This window comes from Pollicipes pollicipes, unplaced genomic scaffold (assembly GCF_011947565.3).
Source record: "Pollicipes pollicipes isolate AB1234 unplaced genomic scaffold, Ppol_2.1 Scaffold_7261;HRSCAF=8764_pilon_pilon_pilon, whole genome shotgun sequence".
Taxonomy (NCBI): Eukaryota; Metazoa; Arthropoda; class Thecostraca; order Pollicipedomorpha; family Pollicipedidae; genus Pollicipes; species Pollicipes pollicipes.
In genome coordinates this window covers 44,633,846-44,656,987 of record NW_023597054.1, presented here as the reverse complement: position 1 = coordinate 44,656,987, position 23,142 = coordinate 44,633,846, and the positions used below count along the sequence as shown (strand labels likewise).

The 23,142-nt window shown below is 54.0% G+C and overlaps 1 protein-coding gene across 1 annotated transcript; it reads left to right on the top strand.

Moving 5' to 3' along the window:
• The first annotated feature begins 3,353 nt into the window (after positions 1–3,353).
• On the top strand, positions 3,354–21,143 carry LOC119111503 (uncharacterized). Its single transcript, XM_037235320.1, has 7 exons — positions 3,354–3,486; positions 12,726–12,850; positions 13,128–13,270; positions 15,305–15,428; positions 17,166–17,306; positions 17,829–17,995; positions 21,016–21,143. Exons 2-7 carry the CDS (start codon positions 12,840–12,842, stop codon positions 21,141–21,143), a joined length of 714 nt encoding a protein of 237 aa, XP_037091215.1. The 5' UTR covers positions 3,354–3,486; positions 12,726–12,839.
• Positions 21,144–23,142: the final 1,999 nt, after the last annotated feature.

Sequence of the window (23,142 nt, the reverse complement as noted above, 5' to 3'; positions counted from 1 at the left end):
GAATAAGCACCAAGGTGGTCACTTGATAAGAACGTCACTTAATAAGTCCGTCAATAGGCTCCGAACAACTACTGAGCCTGCCTGCCGGGGTTGCAAGGTTATTCCCTGATTTCGAAGGCTACTTTTATCCCTTAGATAGTAACGGGTTAAATACAGGCAAAGGGAGACGAACTTTTTGGGTGCTACGCAGCCATGTGCAATTGCAGGCTTGCAACATTATGGTCCATATTATCGACAATTGTAACAGGGAACAGCACCCGGCACTGGAGACGCCACACGTTTTCCCTACAAGCCATGCTGCACTCGAGACGCCACACGTTTTCCCTACGGGCCATGCTATACTGGAGACGCCACACGTTTTCCCTACAGGCCACGCTGTATTGGAGACGCCACACGTTTTCCCTACAGACCACGCTGCACACGCAGTGAGTCAACCATATTGCCTGTCGATGCGGGTCCCGATGACGTAGCCACCATTCTGTACGATCCCAGATGTACTTTTCCGTCGTAATAATAAGAATAAGACAGAGTTATGTTTAAAATCAGACCCGCTTTTAAAAAGATGAATTATCAAACTTCAGAACTATGCTGCTGATCACAGTTTTTCCCGATGATGAGCTCTAAAGGGCAACGTTTGAATCTGGACCAAAGTAGGTAACTTGAAACCAAATGGGTGTCGGTCATGGTGTTTAGAACATTCAGGATATAATAGTACGGTTACGCCAGGAGCGGGTCGCACATTCTCCAAAGAATAAAAGCATTTCAGGCGATATGCTCTTAATCAGCTACACATCAGCTTAATCAGCTGTTAGAAGTATTTGTCTTATACCATACCTTCAAAAGTGGGTGGTCACCTTTTGTCTGTCATCTTCTCGCGAGGAACTAAGTTACGTTTGAGGCACGGTTATGTGATAATGTACGTACTACGTTTCCTAACAAAAATTGAAATGCATCGCCTACTGGATGCGTGCTAACATGGCCATAGGCGTTTGGCAGAGACAGGGGCCAACGCCCGCTGCTTCTGGTAAAGGTTTAGCATCTGCCTTGGTAATGGCGGTCTCGTTAACATAATTACATTCCCGTGGTGACACGTGGAATTCAAAATATGGGCGACCTGCAGCTTCTGGAGCATTCGTCCCGGAGCCCGGCTAAGTGCTCTGCTCACAGCGAAACGACCCATTAAAGATATCGTAGTGTTACGACTAGCTTATACAATCATAGTGCTTCGCTCTCGTTTTTGTCGTATGATACAATCGTGTCTGGTTTCGTAACTACACAGCATCGAATCAGGTGTTCACAGTTCACATGCTATGCTTTGAATGTCCTGCTGTGATTTGGCCCGACTGAACTCGACTCAAGGCTTGTGTTTATTATGCACTTGGATTATAAGATGTATCTGGTAAAACATCATTGGTTCGAATCAATTTCTTGGCATCCAGCTTTTGAATAAATTCATGTTCAAAACTGGACTTGGGGCTCACCAAGCAGGAGCGAGGGACAAGTTGCCAACTTGTACACAAGTTGGCATTCCCACTCGGTTTTGTATGAAGAGAAACATAGGTATTTCCCCAGTACTCTGCACCTGTGACGAGGCCACTGAATTTAACCAACAAAGGTCCTTTTAGAGCCCGACATGCTTTCACTGACACATTGTCAGCACGGTCATGCTATGAATTATGAGACAACACAACCTTGTATACCAAGTGTTATGTTCCGCTCACGAGAATTCGTCAGTTTGGCAGATTTTCAGCAGGTTAGTGTTAGCATTTATGAGTGAGAAATAATAACTTAATACATCTGTAGAGCTGGACATTTCAAGCATCCGCCGAGAGTATCAATCGATACTTGCTCTCTGTACATCCACCGCTCAGAATTCTCATCACGAAACGTCGGTGTGTCGAAGGGACTGGGCATGTGCTGAGATAATTTTTTGTGGCTATGTGAATTCCTGTGAAGCTACGGGTTCTCCGCTCGTTTCACATATGCTTTGTTTTCAGAAGTTGATTTTAGGATTGGGATATTTTATTGTATTTTGCATCAATTTTTAGGCATTTGAAAACTTACGTTGAGTTTTATAAATTGCATCTGCGAACACTGCATTTTTCTGATCAATTTTTTTGCACTACTTTACCTTTGCAAACTTTTGGCTTCTAACAAAAACTATCTAGACGCTTAACGAGATTCACATCTCGTTGATACAAGCCTGTTATCTCCCACGCCGAGCGCCGCGAAGGACGACGAAGCTCTCCTCCTGGAGCCAGACTTGAGCCCAGCCGTGGACGCGGCACCACCACACAGCTGCTGAGCGGAAGCTCTTCCAATTAGGCCACACGGCGTGCAGAGCGTCGGTTTTGGCATGTACGGACTCCATCCGAAGGCTGAGATCCGACGGCCGTCCAATGCAACACGTCGCGGTGCAGTGAGTGGAGGAGACAAAAGACATGGTGACGATACTCTCGCTGCCCCGCATTTGCTAGGCTTGAACTTCTGCTCGTCTGGACTGACTTCTCTAATGTTTTCGAGCCCATCTAAAGGTGCTAACGAGCTTCTGAAAAGGCGGACCGATACATACATCAGACACATTTATCAGTGCCATTTGCCCTGATGAATCATCAGCACGCATAATCAATCACCCACCAAAATCTAAAACCATGCGAAAGTCATCAAACCGCCATCGTTGGGGGCGATACGATCTTCCCTGTTTGAATGGGAGCTGCATGCCAGCCAGGGGTCGATTGTTCTGGATCCGTCTGGCGCCGACTCTCATTTCACGCGTTGCGACCCCTGAGTAACCTTTGGCACAATGGAATGTGAGTCACTTGCAGCGGTTCGCTGGGTACTGAATCAAAGCTTGGAAAAAGCTGCGTAGGTGTGTCGCTTACTCATTTCTTCCGTCACACTTCTTCGAAAAGAAGTTCAGTTCAGCAGAAACTCGCCCTGACTGCCAGAAATTAGTGCAGCGTAAGACCGGAAAGTACAGTGCGCACCTGCAAAAAGACGCCACATTCCACCGGCCCTCCATTCTTTGCCTCGAGACTCGAATGCTTGTCACTCAGTGACTCGGCTTACATTGAATGTAAGTGGCCAATACTCCTGGAGCATTTCCAGCCGTGGTGTCGGCGTTTAGCTGTCGGCTCGCTACAGCCAGCCGGCAAAGCAGCCGCCCTCGTCGCGTGCAAGAACGGCGCGCGGCAGCAATGACCGGCGCGGCGGCGCGCCGTTGCTGCACGCGGCGCGGGCGGCGGTCACGCCCGGCGACCTGCCCTCGTCAGCGGGCGCGGCCGACGAGCCGTGACCGCGGGCCTGGTGCGGCCCGGCGACCCCCACTCCGCCACTCGTCCGCCGGCGCCGCCGCCGTCCGCACCCGCCGCCGATCAGCGCCCCGCGCCGCAGCGCGACTCACAGTGACCCGGGAGACGCGCGCGCACGGCAGACCGGCCGCCCCAGCCGCCGCTGAGATGAGGACGCTCGCCGTTCTGCTGATAGGTGAGTCGAGCGCTGACGGGATCCTGAAGGGCCGGGGTGTCGCAGCTGTCGTGTGCGCCTGACTGTTTGGCTGTAGTATGCTTTGTTGCTGTTCAGCCGCCTTGCTGTGCTCACAGGATTGCATAGATTGGTGACGGCTTAGTGGCGAATGGGAATGTCTGTGTGCTTCTCGGCTGAGACAGCTCATTGATCTATCCTGCAGCTAGATAGCCCCGTCATTTATCACCAAATTTCCACGCAGAAATGACATCTGAACTCAGAAACAGCTATGACGAAGCTGACACCGGTGCGGAATTCCATTCTAGAGCGAGATATGCCTGTTTTGCATGCCGTTATCTGGGATGTGGTGCTGTTTGCACTGGTGCTGGCGAGGCGGCCGTTAGATTTGTGTACGGATGTATCGATCAGCTCGGCTCTGCCGGAGCTCAGCCCCCCGCACAAACCGATCGATGCCCGGTAATTACTACACCGTTCGGCAGACCCAACACCGGCGAGTATCACGTCAGGTGACTGGAAACAAATGATCGAGCGTTTTCGGTATTTGTACTAAACGTTAAACAAACTCACTTCTTATAAAAATTCCCAGGGAAATCGCACCTTTCGGTGTCAAGGGAGGGGCACCGTGAGGGATTCTGTTGTTTGGCTGTGTGCAACCGACGCCTTTTTTCTCGGTTGTGAAGAGGGGGCAGTACCCTTGTTGCCTTAATCCCCAAACCCCATTTCATCTCCGTTACAAGTTATTCTGTAAATTTATTAGGCAGCGCTGATCGAAAATCCTTTACGGCTGGGTTTTTTTCTGTAACCCGATTGAAATGACTTTAAAGCACATGCATGTAGGGATGCGTGAAAACACGTTCGTAAATACTCAATATTTGCATAAATCCCAGGAGCTATTACTTGATCACGAGCATTTGCCTGAATCCCCACAGAGATAAAGTAGGGTGCGTGCCACCACAAACCGTGATCGCCGTTTCTAGAAAGCCGGAGCTATCGCTGCGGACTCAGCTCATTTTCCGTGACTTTCGTCCACCCGTGTCGCACCAGACTCCGTTTCTCTGAATACAAACAAGGTCAAAGCGATTCCACACATTGATAAAACTGCGCCAGCGACGGCAGATTTCCACGACATCCTTTGTCGGAATATCAACACAGCGCTACAGCAGTCTGGTCCGCTGCCAGTGCATGAACTCTGATGCATCTTACTCGCTAGGGATAATCTGTACGGAGATCAATCATGGTGTCTGTCATGGACAGAGCTTCGCGCGATTCTTCGTCCCAAGCGTGCTCCCACTCAGCTGTTAGTACACCCACTTAGCTTTGATTTGTTAGGTTGTGTATCCCGGATGGGCAGGCACTGGCCAGGTCAGTACCACCATCGCCAGCACGTTACATGCAATACACATGTGCGCAAAGGTCCGTGGGTCGCCACACGCAGGGTCACTAGAAATATCGTCATAGGTCATCAGAGCTGACGGACACCTGATGAGTGATCACTCTGATAAAACGATCGAGCCTTGGGACGTTTTCTGTCGTCCTCACAATTCCAACTGCTCGTTCAATGTCCAGGATGAGAAGGGTGCATTGCTTGAACGTCGCTACCCGAAACGAATCTGGCGGAACGTTTACAAATGTCACGCCCTCCACGCCATGGCAACGGTGGACGCTCACCGCTGTCCGATGCCGCGATTTGAAGAGGCCCCCATCGTTAAACGCTGTGCGGCTTGGTGAGCTTTTCAGGCCTGGTGTTGATACTTGCGTAAACATTCGATCGAAACACGCCGCCACGACATTGCACGGTCACGGTTTGGCTGCACTGCGCCGCCTGCCCGCGCCGTTCCCTGCGCAAGTCACGGCGCGCCCTGGAGGACAGGTACGGCTGGTGTGGCGACCGCCGCAGCAACTGTGGTCAACTCTTCACATTTTACTATTGATGGCTGTTCGTTCTGGCAGCTCCGCCTCACCAACTTTTCTCGGCATTTTCCATCTGTGAGCGCACCAGTCAGCGAAGAAGTCCGAGCTTCGTGCTCACCACGTCCTGTGGCACGCAGCCCCCGCCTTCGCCCGCCGCTGGGCGAGGGAGGGAGGGAGGGGTGGGGGTGGGCGCCCCACTGCCGGCGCCTGGCTCGCGTGTCTCCGGCCGGTGGGCCCCGGCGACGTCTCCTCGCAGACTTCAGAGCCGGGCCGGGCCTGGCCTGCTCTGGCGCCACGGCTCGATCGTTAGGTCGCCGCTGGAGTCAATGATCGCCGGTCAGGCACACCGGCTGTCATCCAACACGACACTCGGTCTTCGGAAACTGTCCCGCACCGTACGCCCTGTGACTTTTCTACCGAAGCTGTCCGGTAACGGGGTAGCTTATCTCACTACATGCGAGACGTTGTATCTATTGTTTAGCCTATGGAAATCAATGTTATGGACATTGTGAAGTTATGGCACTGGCTGTTTATTCGACTGGTGGTTTATCTGTACCAAACATTTGTAGCCTCCTGACCACTCATATCGCCCAAAAGGAATGTGCGAGGCATGAGTTCAGTTATCACGTGCAGAAGTGGCAGTAGGAGAGCAGTGCGCAGGTTAGAGCTGTGACGGTGATAACAAGCACAGTACCGTAATCCCAAAATGCAACAGTCCCGTCATCCCATCACAAGATGTGGCATAAAGGGCCGTATCCACCTAATAAGGCAATTAGTGTGCCCATAATCTCCGCCCCTAAGCGCAGGGCCTCCACATTGCCCAAGCCGAGCGGCGGGCGGACGGCGTTCTGCGGTGGTGGCGCAGCCCAAGTGTGGCGCGCGCTGCGGTATGATAATTCCAGCCCGTCGCCGGCCGGTCGGCGGCGGCGGCGGCGGCCGTCACGGGCGGCGCGTGGCGCGCGCGTGCGCGGCCGAGCGCGCCGCGGCCCCGTGTCGCGTGCCGCAGACGGTCCGGCGCCGCCTCAGCACCTGCCGCCGGCGGCGCCGGAGCGCGGCGCTTCCGGAAACAGGTGCTTCCGCCGCGGCGCGGCGCGGCTGGAAGAGGCGGCGGCCGCTTGCTCTTCCGGCGCCATGACGGCCGGCGCGTCCAAGGCCGCAGCGAGGCGGCGCTGTGTGCGCGCTCGCGCCGCTAACGTGACGCGTCACGAGCGGCGCGGCGCGGCGCGCGCGCGCTCGCCGCTTACGGCCGGCGCAAGGCCGCTGGGAGCGGCGGCGGTGCCGCGCTGTGTAATGACGGCAAGTTGGCAGGTGGCGGACGTCGTGTTCGGGGAATATTTCGGCAGCTGAACCACGCCAGGCGTGTCGCCGGGTCCGCAAGCGACGACGCACGTGGTGGCCGGCACCCTGTGAGATGCGGTGTCAGGTGTAGGTGCACGTGTCTGGCACACTGAACGCGTTCACTGGTCCAGATCGTAAGCGATACCGAACAACTGTATGCACATTTCTTTTGTTAGCAGACAGCCCATTACTGAACGAGTTTTGGCTCACCGCACACAGTGAGGTAGATGACGCCCAATATCCCCGTAACATAGCCATAAGCTGCTGCACTCGTCAAAACCTCCCTTAAAGCTGTTGTCTTGTGGGACTGCGTCAGGGGGGTATGGTTATGCAAGTTATGGGGGAGGGGGCAAGGTTCTGACACCTAATCGCTTCACCCGACGAGAGCACGGATTTTTGTGTCAAGTATGAAGTAACGGATTGTGTTTACTTTATTTTGGCCAACGACACTACGTTTTCTTTATTTACCCTTCACTATCATGACATACACTATCATATTTTACCAGTTACAAATAAATATCTTAAGTCAGCAGTATAGAAAGCAGCATTGATGTCTAGCAAATAATTCCCAAAGGAGGTAAGCCTTAAGTGTGCGGTATTAAGCGTTTTCCTAAATCGTTGCGATCAACCCAAGCAAAAACATTGGGGGTTCAAACCAACAATGGTACAAAATCAACGTTGCGGGAGGGGTCTGGGTCATCCCAAAATAATGTTAAGCGGTACCCTTTAGTCAAGTGGTAATATCTGCAAAAAACAATCGCATAATTACATTTATGAAAATTCGTGGTATATTAGCGTGCGAGCCTACTATTTGTTTACTTGGATCAGGAGACGTAATGTTTCCTTTGCAGTTGTCTCAATATACATGATCAAGGCTCAAATGTAAACTTAATCATTCGTGTTTCGCGTCATGCGTGTGTTCTGCAGCGAAATGGCTTACAGCATAGCTACCTAACTGTATCGCCCAAAAAATAACTGAACTTGCAACGAGCTGAATTCCTCTACTGGCGCAACATATAACTCCATCACGAGGTCGAATTATTTTAATCGTAAAGGGCAGCGTCTTAGTCACAACATTTCAAGCTCGAAGCGATCGCACGCAAATCAAATTTGTGGAGCATGGCCCCGAGTGACCTTGTAAAGCACATTTCACCAGAGCGTTGAGCCTCGCTATCCGCTTGCGAAATTATGCCTCATTCACGTAGTCCGACTTCCTGTGTGTTTCGAATCGGGCCCTCCCTAATAACTGCGCGCGTAACTTTGGCCATGGGCGCACTGGTGAGTGACGTCGCCTTTATACGTCCAACCTCACTAAATGGTAGGCGTAAGATCATCGACTTTGTATGACAATTTTCGCAACCACTCCTAGAGGGCTTACCTCAACCGCGGTAGAGCGCCGCAGCTCTCATTACTAGACAGGCGAGCTTGCGACCGTTACCCGAACATTGGGAGCTTTCCCGGCGGCGAGTGTTCCGCAGTCTGTTCCCCCGGTGAGGTGGAGCGTCTCCCGTCTGCCAGCGCGACTAATGGGGGTGTCGACCCGCGCGGGTCGGCGGCATCATCGGCTCCGGGCCGCATCAGGCCGTGCAGCCGCAGCTCTCTCTCTCTCTCTCTCCTCTCTCTCTCATCTCATCTCTCTCTCATCTAATCGGATCTTCTAAGAAGAGATAGAGAGAGCGAGAGGAGAAGAGAGCTCTATATATCTCAGATATATCTCTCTCTCTCTCTCTCTCTATCTCTCTCTCTCTCTCTCTCTTCTATCTCTATCTCTATCGACTCTCTCTCTCTCTATCTCTCTCTCTACTCTCTCTCTCTCTCTCTCTCTCTCTCTCTCTCTCTATCTCTCTATCTCCTCTTTCTCTCTCTCTCTCTCTTCTCTCTATTCTCTCTCTCCTCTCTCTCTCTCTCTCTCTCCTCCTCCTTCTTCCATCTCTCATCCTCTCTCTCTCTCTCTCTCTCTTCTCTCTCCGCCCTGTGACGCTCCCTGTCGGACCCGCGGCGACCCCGCGTCGGCCGCCGCTTCCGCGCGCCGCCGCGGTGGAGGAGGAAGTAGGCGAGGCGGCCCGGCGACGACGCGCCGGTTGTGTGTTACATGAAGCGGCGGAGACAGGCGCCGAGCGCCGGCCGATGGTCTCCTGCCGCTCCGGCGTTCGTACCGGCTCACAGTGGATCGATTGCTCACATGGATTTGCGCCCGACAGCCCGGCAATGAAGCTTTACAAGCTAAATGAGGTGTTACTCAGCACTGACAGATCGCCAATCATGCCAGTAAAAAACAGTTAGTAGAGTGCCGAAACAGGATGACATAAACAAGCAGGACGCATTGAAGTACCGTGGAGCCGAATTTCCCTCGCGCCTTCATCATCACGTCGCCTTTCAATGCGCCACGGACGCTTTGCTTTGCAAATCGGCTGGCCCCGCCTCCGAGCCTGGCCGGGGGCGTTTACCCCGGTCTGGGGTCTTCCATCCCGCCGCCCCGTATTCACGGCCGGGCCCGGAACGTCCGGCGCCGGCACGCACACAAAGCGGCGCGGTATTGGCCGCTGAACGGCCCGCCTCTCCCGGGCCGGGCGCACGGGCGTGGCCCACCGGAAGCGGCCCCCTCCCCGCCCCCTCCCGGCGGGAGTACGTGCGCCGGGCGCCGGTCACGCCGCCGCCGGCCGTCGACCGACGTGCCGTCATTGCTGACCCGGTTGTGGCGCCGCTGGACCGGGTGCGGATTTTTTACGGGCGGGTCCGAACGGTACGTCCGTTTGTCGGCGGACGGTGGACGCGGGATGTGGCACGTCACGCGGCCGGCCGGCCGCACCGGGCCCGGGCCGCTGCCTCGGGCGGCGCTCCCGGCGCCGGCCGGGTCTGAAGCGCTGCTGTCTGGGTGTCGCCGTGCGCCCCTTCTGTCAGGTGTTTCAAAAGAGCACGAGGGGCGCTGTGCTTCCTGCCTCGCCGGTGCCCGCGGCCTTGTCCGTTTCCGGCGTCTCATTACGGCCCCTGTTGTTTTCGTTGGTAGCTTTGCACGACCGTCTTTGTTGTTAATTATAGTATGGACAAAATCGTGATGATCTTTCAGGATACCTTATGGATATAATTGTCTGCTAACAGAAGTCTTGCTAAGACGTCACCCGTTGCATTCCAGCGCAAGGAAAACGGCTTCACATTGAAGGGAGTGCTCCAAATTTAGATGAGGGCTTGAACTCAAATAGTCATCTTGAAGACCTTTTGGTGCTGTTCACAATCCTGCCCTTCTTAAGACCTAAGTCACTCTAGTTTCTAAGCAACTCGACCGCGAAAATGGGGAAGGTGTCTCGGGGAGAGTATTTCAAAGTTACCTTGGCGCTCATGACGTCCTAATAACATCACTCAAATCCTGTCATTCAATAAGCCGTGCGGTGACCAAGGCCAACAAAAATATAGTTGTTGAGGCGATCATATCTGGCGTTCCTGAACACGATTTCCAGGTACAACAGCCTTCAATTGGCTCTTATTCAATGTTGTGCAAGGTACGATGACGTAATCAAACCATGATGCATGATTGCTGACTATTGCATTTGCTGACCATGCTGCATTGATGAGGAGCATATTTACTTAACAGAGAATTGTGCCGTCAAGAGCAGTGTTCTATTCTCAAAAAGTATGTCAATAGCTATAAGTGGGCTTGTTTCATAATATCTTATGCGAGCTTCAAAATCTTCAAATGTGAAACGTTTGCTTTCATTGAACGAGAGTGCTAGGCAGTAAAAACTTAGATACGGACATAATAGCATGCAGCACCGGCATGCATAAAGGATGGCTGAAATGCTGGCCTTTTACGAACGGATGTGGGTCAGAAGAACTTCTCCCGAAGGACCTGCTCAGCATTATACCCACACTCGGAACACTTTCTCCCTAAATGGCTACGCCCAGAAGGCCTACGCGCGGAAAACCTCCTACACGGAGGACCTAGTGCCGGAGCATCTACGGTCCGAAGGCTGTACTGTCGGAAAAGCTATGCTCGGAAGACATACGCTCGGGAGGCCTACTCCCGGAATCCCTGCGCGCGGACGACCCACTGCTATTTTCTCTGAGCGAGTGATGACTCTGGTTTCTCCCACGATAATTCCATGAACGATAAATAGCCCTCGTCACACAGACAGCATTCGCTCCGCCGCCGCCCGCTTCCGCTCCCCTTGCCCTTGCCCTTCCCTCTTTTCAATGGTGCTTGCTTGGTGGGCAGCCCCCTGCCGCCGCCTAGCTGAGGGTCAGAACGGGCGCCGAAACAGGCCCACCCCAGCCACCCCTACGTCGCTCTGATCCCCCGTTCTTTGTAGCCGGCCCTTATCGCTCGAACACTCTTGAATCCATGTGGATTCCAGCAGATTACGACCGAATCTCGAATTCTACCAATTCCCGGAATAGTTTGCTTCCCAGCGGAGGTCTCCTGAACGTGGCTGTTTACAGGAGTAGCTCTTGCGAGCATAGGTCTTCTGAACATTGGTATTCCGAGCAAAGGTCTTACGAAAATCGTTATTCCAAGTGTAGGTCTCCGAGCGCAGGCATTCTGGGAGTCGGTCCGCCGGGCGTAGTCCTTCCGCGCGAAGGTCCTCCGAAGTGTAGGTCTTCCGGGCGTAGGTATTCCGTGAGTAGGTATGCTGGGGCTTCCAAGGATAGATCTGCCGATTGTAGCTATTCCGATTATAAGCGGGTATTTCACGCAGTAGGACTGCCGGGAGTGTAGGTCTCCCGAGCAATCCTATAGCAAACTTGACGCGTGGCCTCACCTCCACCCATAAACGTCGCAGCTCAAATGCTGAGCATCGTTGGGATTTATCGACGCTTTGATCGCCGTGACCATTTTGTGCCCAACGTCACCACCGAGAAGCTGCTGCGGTCTATCCATGCCTCTGGACGTTTGGAGCCGTCAAGGACAGTGACGTCACCGTAGGTAACGCGGTATGCGGCGCAGATGGCAGTGCATCCAACTTCCGCCCGAGGTGCAGACGGCAGTGCATCCAACTTCCGCCCGAGGTGCAGACGGCAGTGCATCCAACTTCCGCCCGAGGTGCAGACGGCGGTGCATCCAAGTTCCCTCCGAGGCGCAGACGGCAGTGCATCCAACTTCCGTCCGAGGCGCAGACGGCAGTGTATCCAACTTCCGTCCGAGGTGCAGACGGCAGTGCATCAACCTTCCGCCCGGGATGTAGACGGCAGTGCACCGAACTTCCGCCCAAAAACCGGCGGCTCAGCGCAGCAGGCGCTCAACACATCACGCTCGCCCACTGCAGCTGTCAGCATGAACGGTCGCCACGCTAATCATCGTCATTTTTGCTACGCGTGTTTGTTGTTCGCTTGCGTAACAACAAATACGCAACCATTATTTTAAGCAACGCGTTATGATTGCGTTGATACCACTGAGGCGCGTCTGTGAGTCCACGATACACATCGCTGTACTGTGTGTCGTGATTCGAATTGATGTCGCCCATTAGCGTGCTGCCGTTGTGTTCACTGGCGTGGGGACACTGACATAACTCAGGCAGTGAAGCAACACTTTCTGACACGGTGGCTATAGTCAGCAAGACGTCTCATCAATGCATTGCTACAAGCCTTCCACCGCGGGACGTAAACAGAAAGAAACGTGATTTACGTAACTATTCGTGGATTATCCATGCCAGGCTGCATAAGTCCGGTTTTCAATTGGCCACGAACGCATCACATCCCTGTACACAAAGACATTCTTATGTGTTTGACACCAGCATAGTCATGTTTCAAGTCACGCCTTCATGTGTTGAGAGGAGCTAATGGCAGCTATTTAACTGACCACTTACAGCTGCAATAGCTGCAACAGCTAACAACTAACTGGCGAGCCACTCCAGGCCGCCGCAAATAGTGCCAAGTCACCCGTGGACCGCCGCGCCGAACGGCCGAGCGCGTCACGCCGCCGCCTGGGCTTCGGCTCTGCGGCGGTAGACTGTGCCGGCGTACTCCAGCTGACCGGCCGCACTGATTGGCTGTTGCAGGCCTGCTGGGCGTGGCCCGCGGCGAGGAGGTGATGAACAAGTGCATCCAGCTAGCGATGCCGCTGCTCAGCGAGAACCACCTGGTGGTGCCCTCCACCCGTGCCTGAGCTGCAGATGGTCTGCGAGTGAGTCCCACTCACCGCGTGACGACGCGGAGCCCTCCATGCGTCTGCTCCTCCGGCTGTGTTTTTGTTCCGTTTCCCCTCGAACATTCCAATGCACTGTGTTGTATTGCGTCACATCAAAATTTACGTAACTTAGTTTTTCGGGAGACTGGTCGTTGCAAAGCTGTTTACTTGGATCCTCTCTTCAATCGTTTCGACACGTGCAAATCGACCTGGGCGCGTGCAAGGAAGGTGTTTTCCTGGTTGAGCACTCATCGGCACGTGTACGTGTTTCCAGCAAGTGGCACGTGTTCGTGGACTGCATCAACAAGTTCGTGGCGGCACGCTACTCCAACGAGCAGAAGAACGCCTTCAACGGAGCGGTCGAGACGGCCGTCAGAAACGTGTACAGAATGTGCAAGGACCCCGCCTACAGCGAAGGTCGGTCGCGCACCCACGCAGGCGGGTGGTCACTGTGCGTGACGGACGAGGCGGAGTAGGATGCGCCGCGAGTTTGATCACTGCGCATCGGCCATTGAATGTGGGATTTCCGGTATGCTTGCAGAGTCGGCCCCGCGTCATTGTGCAGCATGCGCCACTGCGAACTGGTGTGGGCGCCTGCTGCGCAGATTATGTTTGAAGTCGTGCAAATTGCCATGTATGCTGGCGTTTGCCACAATGTGACGTCAATTGCAAGTGCAGAACAACTTTCAGGTGCAGATTTAGTAACAAAGACCCATGATAAGTTGCGGCCATTGTATGATATAAATACCTTTTATTGTAGGCAGTACTGGGAAATTGTGCGTTTGATGTTAGCAAATGATTTGTGTTCCACTTTCCCATTATGCTATGCAGCTTTAGCTCATGCACTGAAGCAAGATTTGTTTTCTGGCCACAAGTAGCAATAGCAATCTCAGCCATGACCAAAATGTCACACCTCATTTATCTACCATAAGCCCGCTTATTCAATTTCCAAATCCAAAACACCGTGTGTAAAAGGTGACACATAACAGTGATTGAATCACAGATATAGCTGTGCAACGGCTCGTTGCATAATGCCAGTGCACGTTTCCGTCGTTTGACCACATCTCGTTCAGCGTCTGTGCATATTTGTTGACAGCCACAATTACCGGGCTCGAGATAAAATTTAAAAAAAAACACCACGGTCCGTGATCACTTTTTCGCGACTTTTGTTCGTGCTGACATGTGTAGCTTTACATGGCCTCATGTATCAAACTGCGAGTGCAGTCAGAAGCAGGCAGAAACTGAAACCTTGGTTAACATCCCGTGATACCCTGTAGAATGTCCGTCGGTTTCTGCAGGAGTAAACTGCGCAGTCATCCCACCTGGGCAGCGGCCAATTGAGGCTCGTTTGGCCATAATAGGTCATTCGGCGAGGGTATGCCACTGACAAGTGTACTGGTGGTGCGCATCAGGACGATCTAGGCTTGCTTCTAGAAAACGGGGTGCAATGGGATGCGATGGGATCTTAATGAACAAATCATAGTTATTAGTTCAGTATAGATTTGCGCTATTTGGCTGTAATTACCTTGCCTCATTCAACATTCGCCCACTGAAATGTATGTCTTTAAGACATTTTCGGGCTACTAAGCTGTAACGCATACCACGTAGAGTTCTGCAGAACAGTTTCCGCGCGAACCTCTAGTACCTCGGCTGTTTCCTTCTTGAGCGCGCCGAATCGCCGTATAGAGTGAATGTGGGGTAAATGACACCCCAGTCGACGGGCGAGCGCCGCCAGAAAGGAGGGGGCGACGCCGCCCCTCCCCCGCCAGCCCGACCCCAGGGCTACGCTCTGCAGACAGCGCCACGATTGATGCAATGGGTGCCGTTGGCGCCCCGAGGCCAGGTCGGCTGAAGGTCGCGCCCCGTTGTGAAACCGCCGCCCCACCACGCTCGGTTACCGAGAACAATGCTCGCTGCCCTGATAACTATGTAGATAGGCTGCTCTTTATACACCACAGAGGGGTGTCGGGTCGCCACTCAGTCACGTGACGGTGATAGCCTCCGCTCAGTCATGTGACGGTCATGGCCTCCGCTTGTCACGTGACGGGGTGATCCGGCCGGTTTAAGGCGGCACCCTGCGCCACGGTCGCATGGCTCGCTCAGGCGAGCCGTGGAGATACGAAACAGTGGTGACAATCCCCGCAGCATTTCGGACATGATACCATGCCATAAAACACTGCTGTTGGTCACGTATGACCTGTTGCACTGATTCGCATCACCGCAGAAAAAGCTGTCGGTGGTTATGCCCTCAGCTAACATGATATGCGAATTGAAATCCGGCGCAAGCCAAACACTTCAGTCTTCAATCGAAGATATTCAATATTTACACCATCACTTTCGTCATTATACCAGTTTGGCCATCTGCCAAAGAGCCGATATATTTGAGGCGCACGCGACCATGTTTTCCTTTCACTACCGGCCCATAATCTCCTGCTGTATCGCCTTCGACAGAGTATCTGACGCACGCACCCTGCATCAAGCAGATGACGATGGAACAGGACCGGTGTGGCCAGTTCTATACCAACATGGCACGTGCCGTCACGGAAGGCCTCAGCAGCGACCAGGAGATCTGCTGGTGAGCGACCCCCCCTCGCGCCGCTCCCGGCCCCACCCCTGTTCCCGCAGTAGGTGTGCCGCCCGCCGCCCGCTCCTGTTCCTGCAGTAGTGCGCCGTCCGCCGCCCCGCTCCTGTTCCTGCAGTGGTGCGCCGCCCGCCGCCCCGCTCCTGTTCCTGTAGTGGTACGCCGCCCGCCGCCCCGCTCCTGTTCTCGCAGTTGTGTGCCGCCCGCCGCCCCGCTCCTGTTCCTGCAGTGGTACGCCGCCCTGCCGCCCCGCTCCTGTTCCCGCAGTGTTGCGCCGCCCGCCGCCCCGCTCCTGTTCCCGCAGTGTTGCGCCGCCCGCCGCCCGCTCCTATTCCCGCAGTGTTGCGTCCGCCCGCCGCCCCGCTCCTGTTTCTGCAGCGGTGCGGCGCAGTGGCAGAACCGGCCGATTAGAGGGCCCACGAGAGGATAATCCTGCCGTCGGTCTTTCACCCCTGAATCCAGAGGCTGCTGCCTCTGAGACCAGACACATTAGGGACTTGAAAATATAAAGATATCGATGAAAGATGCATGTGAGAGAAAGGATCTGGCAAGAAGCCGGGATGGTTCGAGGGCTATGTAGATCAGCAACAGCGTTCCGTTACGCAGCGTTATGCACATAATCACCATCTGTTCAAAATATGTCATGCATACATGAAAGCGTAAGCCACTGGCAATGAAATCCAGACTCGTCGAAGGCGCTTAGCCCACATCACCACCATTCCAAGCACGATTCCAAGCCCGCCCTCATGGCAACTGACCACGCCGTGGCCTCTCAGACCGCGCTGGCGCGTCCGCACGCGACTAGCCGCCTCCCCCTCCACCCGGCCAGCTAACGGGCCCCGTTCTGGTGCGTCCGGCAGCGGCGCCGGTCCTGACGGGGCGACCCCACACACCGTGACACTGCGGCCGCTCATATCGCAGGTCGGGCCCGTGGCTGACCGTTAGTTCAGCGGAGCGACGCCGGCACCCCAGGGCCAGCTGCTGCAACCTCGGGCGACGGCCGGCAGCACGGTCCACGCCCGCCGCCGAGGACCCCAGACACGGATTAACTACAGAGTTTTGCAGCGGCGACCTTGGCACAGTTGGCCGCTCTAGTTTGTTTGCTGCTACCCCCGTAGACGACATGCCGCAGCGACTCCATCAGAGCGAGCACAAACACGGCTAACAAGGCCGCGGCGGGGCGCCCGGCGCATCGTGCGGCTTCGGCTGGCCAATTCCCCGGCCCCGTTCCGCGGGCGACTCGGGCGCGTTCGACGCGCTCCACCAGAGGGCCGGCGTGCCAGGCGCGACTGATGGCGGGCCGTCGCCTGCGGCCGAATGACCCGGGACTGACCCCGATGCGCCCGCACGTGACGCGATCCTGGCCGACCCGCTCGGAGGGTCCCGCTGGGCTGAGACGCTCCGCATGAGTGACAGCCACAGTGCGTTTGGTGTGACCCTCTGACTTGTGCGCTTGCAAGGTGCTTCGTACCTATTGTGGGGGCGAAACACCAACATGGCTCAAGAGCGTTGTTGTAGGACCTCGCATTTCTTTCGAACATGCCGAAAATGCCGATCCCAGGTGTCGTCAGAAGCCCTCATTTTTCATACTCTTAAGATTTCGTGTGATGGCTAGCAGATAGCGCCACTTAAGCCAACACAAAAGTAGGCATCACTTTGCACCTGCCGGACGGCAGTGGATTAGAACGGCCCGAGGGGATTCGTCGTGACTCAGCGGGCACTGTCCGGCAGCCTCCACCGCAAGTTCCGCGACTGCATGGCCTCGCAGCGGCCCTGTGAAGGCAGCCCGAACGGCGGCGCCGTCGGCGAGTTCGTCGAGACCTTCCTCGACAACGGCCTGCACGTGTTCGTCCAGAAGTGCCGCGACTACGTGTGAGTTCGCAGTGGGTGGAGACGCGCGCGATTGCGTCGCGTTAACCGTTGCAGCACGGACTACATGGCTTGTGCTCATCTGGGTCATTGGATAATTGTCCTATCTGGTTCAGTTGATGACTGTAATGTAGTGACCTAATCTAACTGAGTTCTAATTGAGTTGATGACGCCTCGCGTCAATAATTTTGAGAACACAAATTTGCTGGAATCAGAAAGATAAAAGGTAACAACATTTGTAGTATTGAAGGTTTTTGAAAGCGCCATGTGTTCTTTCGTGTGCTATAGCTCCGCAACAACAGCTCTTCTGTGGCTCATTGTGTGCCGGTGGAGACTGCCGGCCGGACGTCGGTGTTAATTGAGCTCCAGTCCGGCTCTTCCTCGAGTGGCGCGTCTGAATGCAGCGCAGAGCGGGCGGGGCGGCTTCTTTTGTGCGACGGCGGCCGCGACCGCGGCGGCGCCGCCCAAGCGCTCAGCCGCCACAATGGCCGCACGCGCCGTGACCGTCACCCTGGACCGCCGCAGGTTCAGCTCGCGCCACTGCGCCGGGCCGCGCCAGACCCGGCTCGACGACCGGCCCGACGACAGGCGCCAGCCGGAGCCACTGCGGCCCGAGCACCGCGGCGCCGACCGCGACACAGGGCGCGAACGCCAGCGCGAGCGCGAGCGCCAGCGCGAATACGAGCGCGAACGCGAGCGCGACCGGACGGCAGCGGCGGCGGCGGCGGCGGCGGCAGCGGCGGCAACCACGGGGCGGCCGGCGGTGCGCGCCTCCACCACGGCGTACCAGGGCTGGTTCCGTCCCGAAACCACCACGTCCGTGTGGCTAGCCAGCAACTCGCTGGACGACCTGGCGCAGGCGCAGCGGCAGGAGTCGGGCGGCGGCGCGGCGGCGGCCGGCGCGCTGACACTGGCCGCCGCGCTGCTGGCCGCCCTCGCCGCCCGGTGAACCGCCCGCCCCGGCCCGCTGGGCTGACGGCTCGAGCTGGCGCCGCAGGAAGCGGAGGCGACCAGCGCGACCGACTGCCGCGCGTCGAGCGCCGCGCGGCGCGGCGCGGCGCGTCGTTTTTGCCCGCGCCGTGGTTGCCGCGGGCGGCCGCCCGCCTGTGAAGGCGTCGCGAGGAGGGAACAGGTGGACACGGCGCGTGTGGTCGAGGAATGACTGTAGGCTGGCGTGTGATGTGACGTGTTGTCGGAGAGTGCGAGCTGTGACTGTCGTTCCTGCGTCGTATCCTGGTATTCGGCGACTGAGTCGGGAGAAGTCTGGTTTGCCGCACTGCAAAGGCAGTCTCACCTTGAAAAGCCCACTGGCGTGAAGGACGCACTGACGCACCCTGAGATATCGCTAACAAACCAAAGATTTTTTACGCCGGCCGCGGTTCCGGCTGTAAAGCGGGCCGTGAGTGTCACGCACGGCCCGTGCCACCCTTTGTACAGAGCACTGTGGCCCGCGTTAGGCACGCGTGCGTGGCGCCTTTAATGACACCCGGGGCGTGACTGTGCACGCTGCCGTCACCGACTGTAATTAGACTTAGTCGAAACGCCTAAGTTTAGTCATTGTAGGTTCATCGGAGCGAGACGGCGACGCGCTTGGGTGAAGACTGGATATGTCCCAGTCAGGATAGCCGGCAACTAATCGGAGCATACTTTTAGTAGGATCAAGAAGTGCGGTAGTAGCCCATGTAAAAATGTGCTGCACATTGCTTGTCATCGCAAATACAAAACATTAACATTTAATCAACCCATCTTTTGCTGCGAGTCCTCCGACCTTCAACACGTCGGCTGTCAACGATAACATCATGTGCTGAACCACATGACACTGACCGTGCTATCAATTATGTGGGGAGGGATCTGATAAACGTCTAACGTTGAAAATGCTCCTAACGAGCGTCACACAAGATTGTAGAAAGCACAGATCTGATATAACGTATGATGTGAGATAGGACTCTAAAATTGTTAGACGAAATCTCCAATGGCCTTCTTGAACCTGCGCAGGATATGGAAGGGTTGATCAGTGCGCTTTTTCATTAACAAGGGCAATACCTTATGGGTATGGCTGAAGTTGTCCAACTAGAGCAAACAGTAATGTTTAAATCTTTCGCTACTGAATTTCAATTATTCCTTGAGCCGGAACATGGTTTATTGTGCGCAATACACATGAAGTTGTAAGGGAGAGCAGAGAAGAGCTTGCATCAGTTTTTACTCTAAGCTTCCTTCTGCTATAATTGATGAGGATAGGACAAATGTCATTATATCGGCAGACAGCTTTAACCTTCAGCTTCATATGAAGCGGTCAGGTTTTTAAGAGCACGGCTTTGTTTTTAGGCAAATGACTTCTGAACGAGCTCATTGCAAATCAGACAACTTCCCCACCCTGGGTTAAATTGCATCACGAGGTGGGGACAGTTGTGCGTATGCTCTTTAGTCAGACAGTACGTCGCATCGCAAGCAGGCCTGGATGACTTACAACAAGCAAATCAAATGCGCTCGTCTGCGTTACTGCGTAATTTGTTGTGATTGTGATAGGACAAATTGCTGGCCTTTTATCAATTAGTGTTTGCTTTGCGACCACTTGCACCTCGGTTTCAGTTGCGCAGGTAGAAATCATGGGCCCGCATAAGTAATATCAGCGTCAATTGTTTTCTGAATGATAATCAGTCACCGCATTCATGCCAATCAATAGTTGACAGCAGCATAGTATTCAGATCGGTTTAGTTATGCCGTAAGCCCTCAAACGCACATTTGCACCGACTGCTATAGTTTTCAACGATGTACAAAAAACACATTTGTCTCGCTCATCCCATGGCGCGTGCACGTTTGTGGCCGGAAGTACACTGAAAGGTAGATGGAGCTGCTATGCGCGAGCTAGGTGGCCAAAGACGGCCATCCATCCCATAGATTCCGTATGAACTAACCTGCCTCTGCTTGGACATGACACAACTAATCCCACTCTCCCTTACGACTCAATGAATTCATAAAACACATAACAAATAAATGTAATTTTGCTTCGATAATAATCAAGTTGAGAAAATGGTGGCACTGCAATGGAAACTTCTGCAAAGGTCTTCCCGGAAGTGTGCTCTTTATATTAAGGACAGCCAAGTTAGCTCGGTTGCTATTCGTGCAACGTTGAGCATTTCTCTGATCCAAAATGGTGACCGCTGCCATCTGGAATGCTAGCCATCGACTTCTTTTTATCTGGATGGCATACATAGTCAGTTGCATCTCCACTCTTTGGATATCATAGGAACAGAGCCGTTTTCTGGAGTTATTTTTGGATCGGGGTCAAATTCAAAGGCAAATGATAGGTCGCAGATCAAACTTCCCTACAAACTCCTCTTGAGGCTTTCCCTATGCATTTTCATTGTTCACTGTTCATAAGTCATGCATATGGAACTACAGACGTCTTACGTACAGCGGAACGATGTTTATATAAACATTAAACACAGTAGTACCAGCCGCACACGTCACATTACTGTAGTACGTTTCATCGCCATCATCATGACGTACACTTAGCATCCCGTCATATTTTCTTCGATATCCATCTGCTTGCTGGTGCAGCAGCTATAGCGTGCCACTTTTACCTTGCACTTGCAGTAGTTTGTACGCGAAAGGCCTGCGATGTCGCAGCTGCATAGTGCAATGCTGCATGCATTGCTTTCTGAAGTACAGCTGCCCCTCACTGTATACAGGGGCGCCTAATTGTTCTCAGGGAGCAACTGGATCTCAGAGGTGCCAGTTCCCCTCAACAGCAACTGGATCTCCGAGGTGCCAGTTCCCCTCAACAGCAACTGGATCTCAGAGGTGCCAGTTCCCCTCAACAGCATCTGGCACCGCTAAGACCGCCGGTGTGATGACGGAACCTTCAAGCTCGATACGCCAACCGAAGTTGGCAATACTAGTTGGCTTTTTTGCTTCGGGAGGATCTTGTCGGTCCTGCTGCTTTTCACATCACCAAAAGTCACTGATTGACTCCACTGGCTTCAGCTTCAGTCAGCAGCAGAACGTGGCATGGCTGTCACAAGTCCACAAGAGTGATAAGCCGGTCGAGTTGATGTGCTTCAATGCTCAGCAAGACTGACTGGCGACGGACTTTGCTCTAAAGCCTGAGACGCTGGTGGTGTTCGGGCTGATGATCGACTCGCCGCCTGCCCACCCAGACACCGTTCTTATTACGCTTGTGTGTGCCTCGAAAAGACTCAATTCAGTCCAGCAGCGTGGATTGTTAGTGCCTTTCGGCTTACACGCTTTCCCATAAAGCACAGAAATAAAAGACGCTATGGTGGGACCTCAGCAACGTTTTGAAGCGCTGATATAAGTCCGCGAAGACTCTCTTGCTTCAGTACTCCAAGTTTTACATGTATGGGTACAGTAACGTGATTTGTGAGCCAGAATAACCTGTCCTGGCAGAAGTGTGTGCCACTCATCGCGATTCTCCTCGCCCAGAACTTTGTTTGTAGCAATACGTTTCTTAACGGTCAAAGTCTTGACTGTATCCAGGTATCCATGGGAATCAAACGAGCTGAGGAGACACGTCCCCTCTCCAGCAGACAGTATGAAGACTGCAAAGCTTTAGAGTACCGCAACATTGCTTCCTGAGATAGTCACGCCGGCCTCCGTCCGGTCAAAAACTCAAGGTTAGACCTACATACCCAAACTAGTGAAAAGTTTTCCATACAGTAGACGAGCCGCATGAGTAGTGCATATTTATATCATTGTGGTATCAATTACATTACTACATGCAGCTTCTGGGAGTGGTGCCCTTACAATGAAGACAAGAAGACAACGGAAGGCATACAGCGATCGATGAAAGTGATTTTCGTGACTCATGTTCGAGTTTGGCCGGTGACCATTCATCTGACCTTGACCTCGACACCGTGCATGCAAAGTTACTGCATAAATGGGCATAAAAGCTCATGGTGCTGACAACAATGTAGTTCCGCTTGTTCAGTGTAATTTTCCTTTTAAGACGCCTGAGCGGGTCGACGCTGGTCAATGCTCCTTTCCCCACTTCCTTTCGTTCACGGTAGACATGGTCTCTTTTTTCGCCGTACTAGCACCACTCAATTACACTCCGTTATGATGGAACCTTGCCCACGCCTGCTCAGTGAGTGCGAAATCGGTGCAATGCCGCCGACGTGGCGTGCGATCCGACCCAGCCCTGGCCACCGATGGAGTCAGATGTCGCGCGCTGCTGTCCCTGCACGCGGTTCAGTGAGTTCACACCTGAGTGAGACTCCACTTTGTCGAGCCTGTGAACCTGAACATGTGAACTTCGACATGATGGCGTCCGTGTAAGGAAACAGCAGCAAGAACGCCCCAGTTTGTATTTACAATTCCTTTCACATGAACAGCATGGCGGTAAAGGCCAACACACAGACGGCCCTACCCGGAAAGCAGCGACTTGGTGAGCACTGGTTCGCTAGGGCACAGCCAATGGAATTCGGCGCTGCTGATGCCGCGGAACGCTGCGGTCGTGAACTGGTTAGAAGTTAGCAAAAAGACCAGCACAACAGCAGAAAGTCGCTCATACGGCATTAACGGAGAGTACATAACACAACACCCAGCCCAGCCCAGACTGCCAAAAGTTTTAAAAATTGTCTTCAAATGAGATGCAAAAAAGCATGCTGAGTACTAAAACAATCTAGCTGAAAGAATGAACCATGCGTGTTGGTGGTGACAGGTTGTAAAGCTCCCGAAGTCGTAGCGGTATCACTGTCACAGGAGCACACCGTAGCACAAGTCAGCTTAACCTTCCCTTAAGGCCAGCTCAAGTTAAAACCCAGCCGTCACCGCACCAGCCGCGCTCGGGTGCAAATACGCATCACATCCCAACACA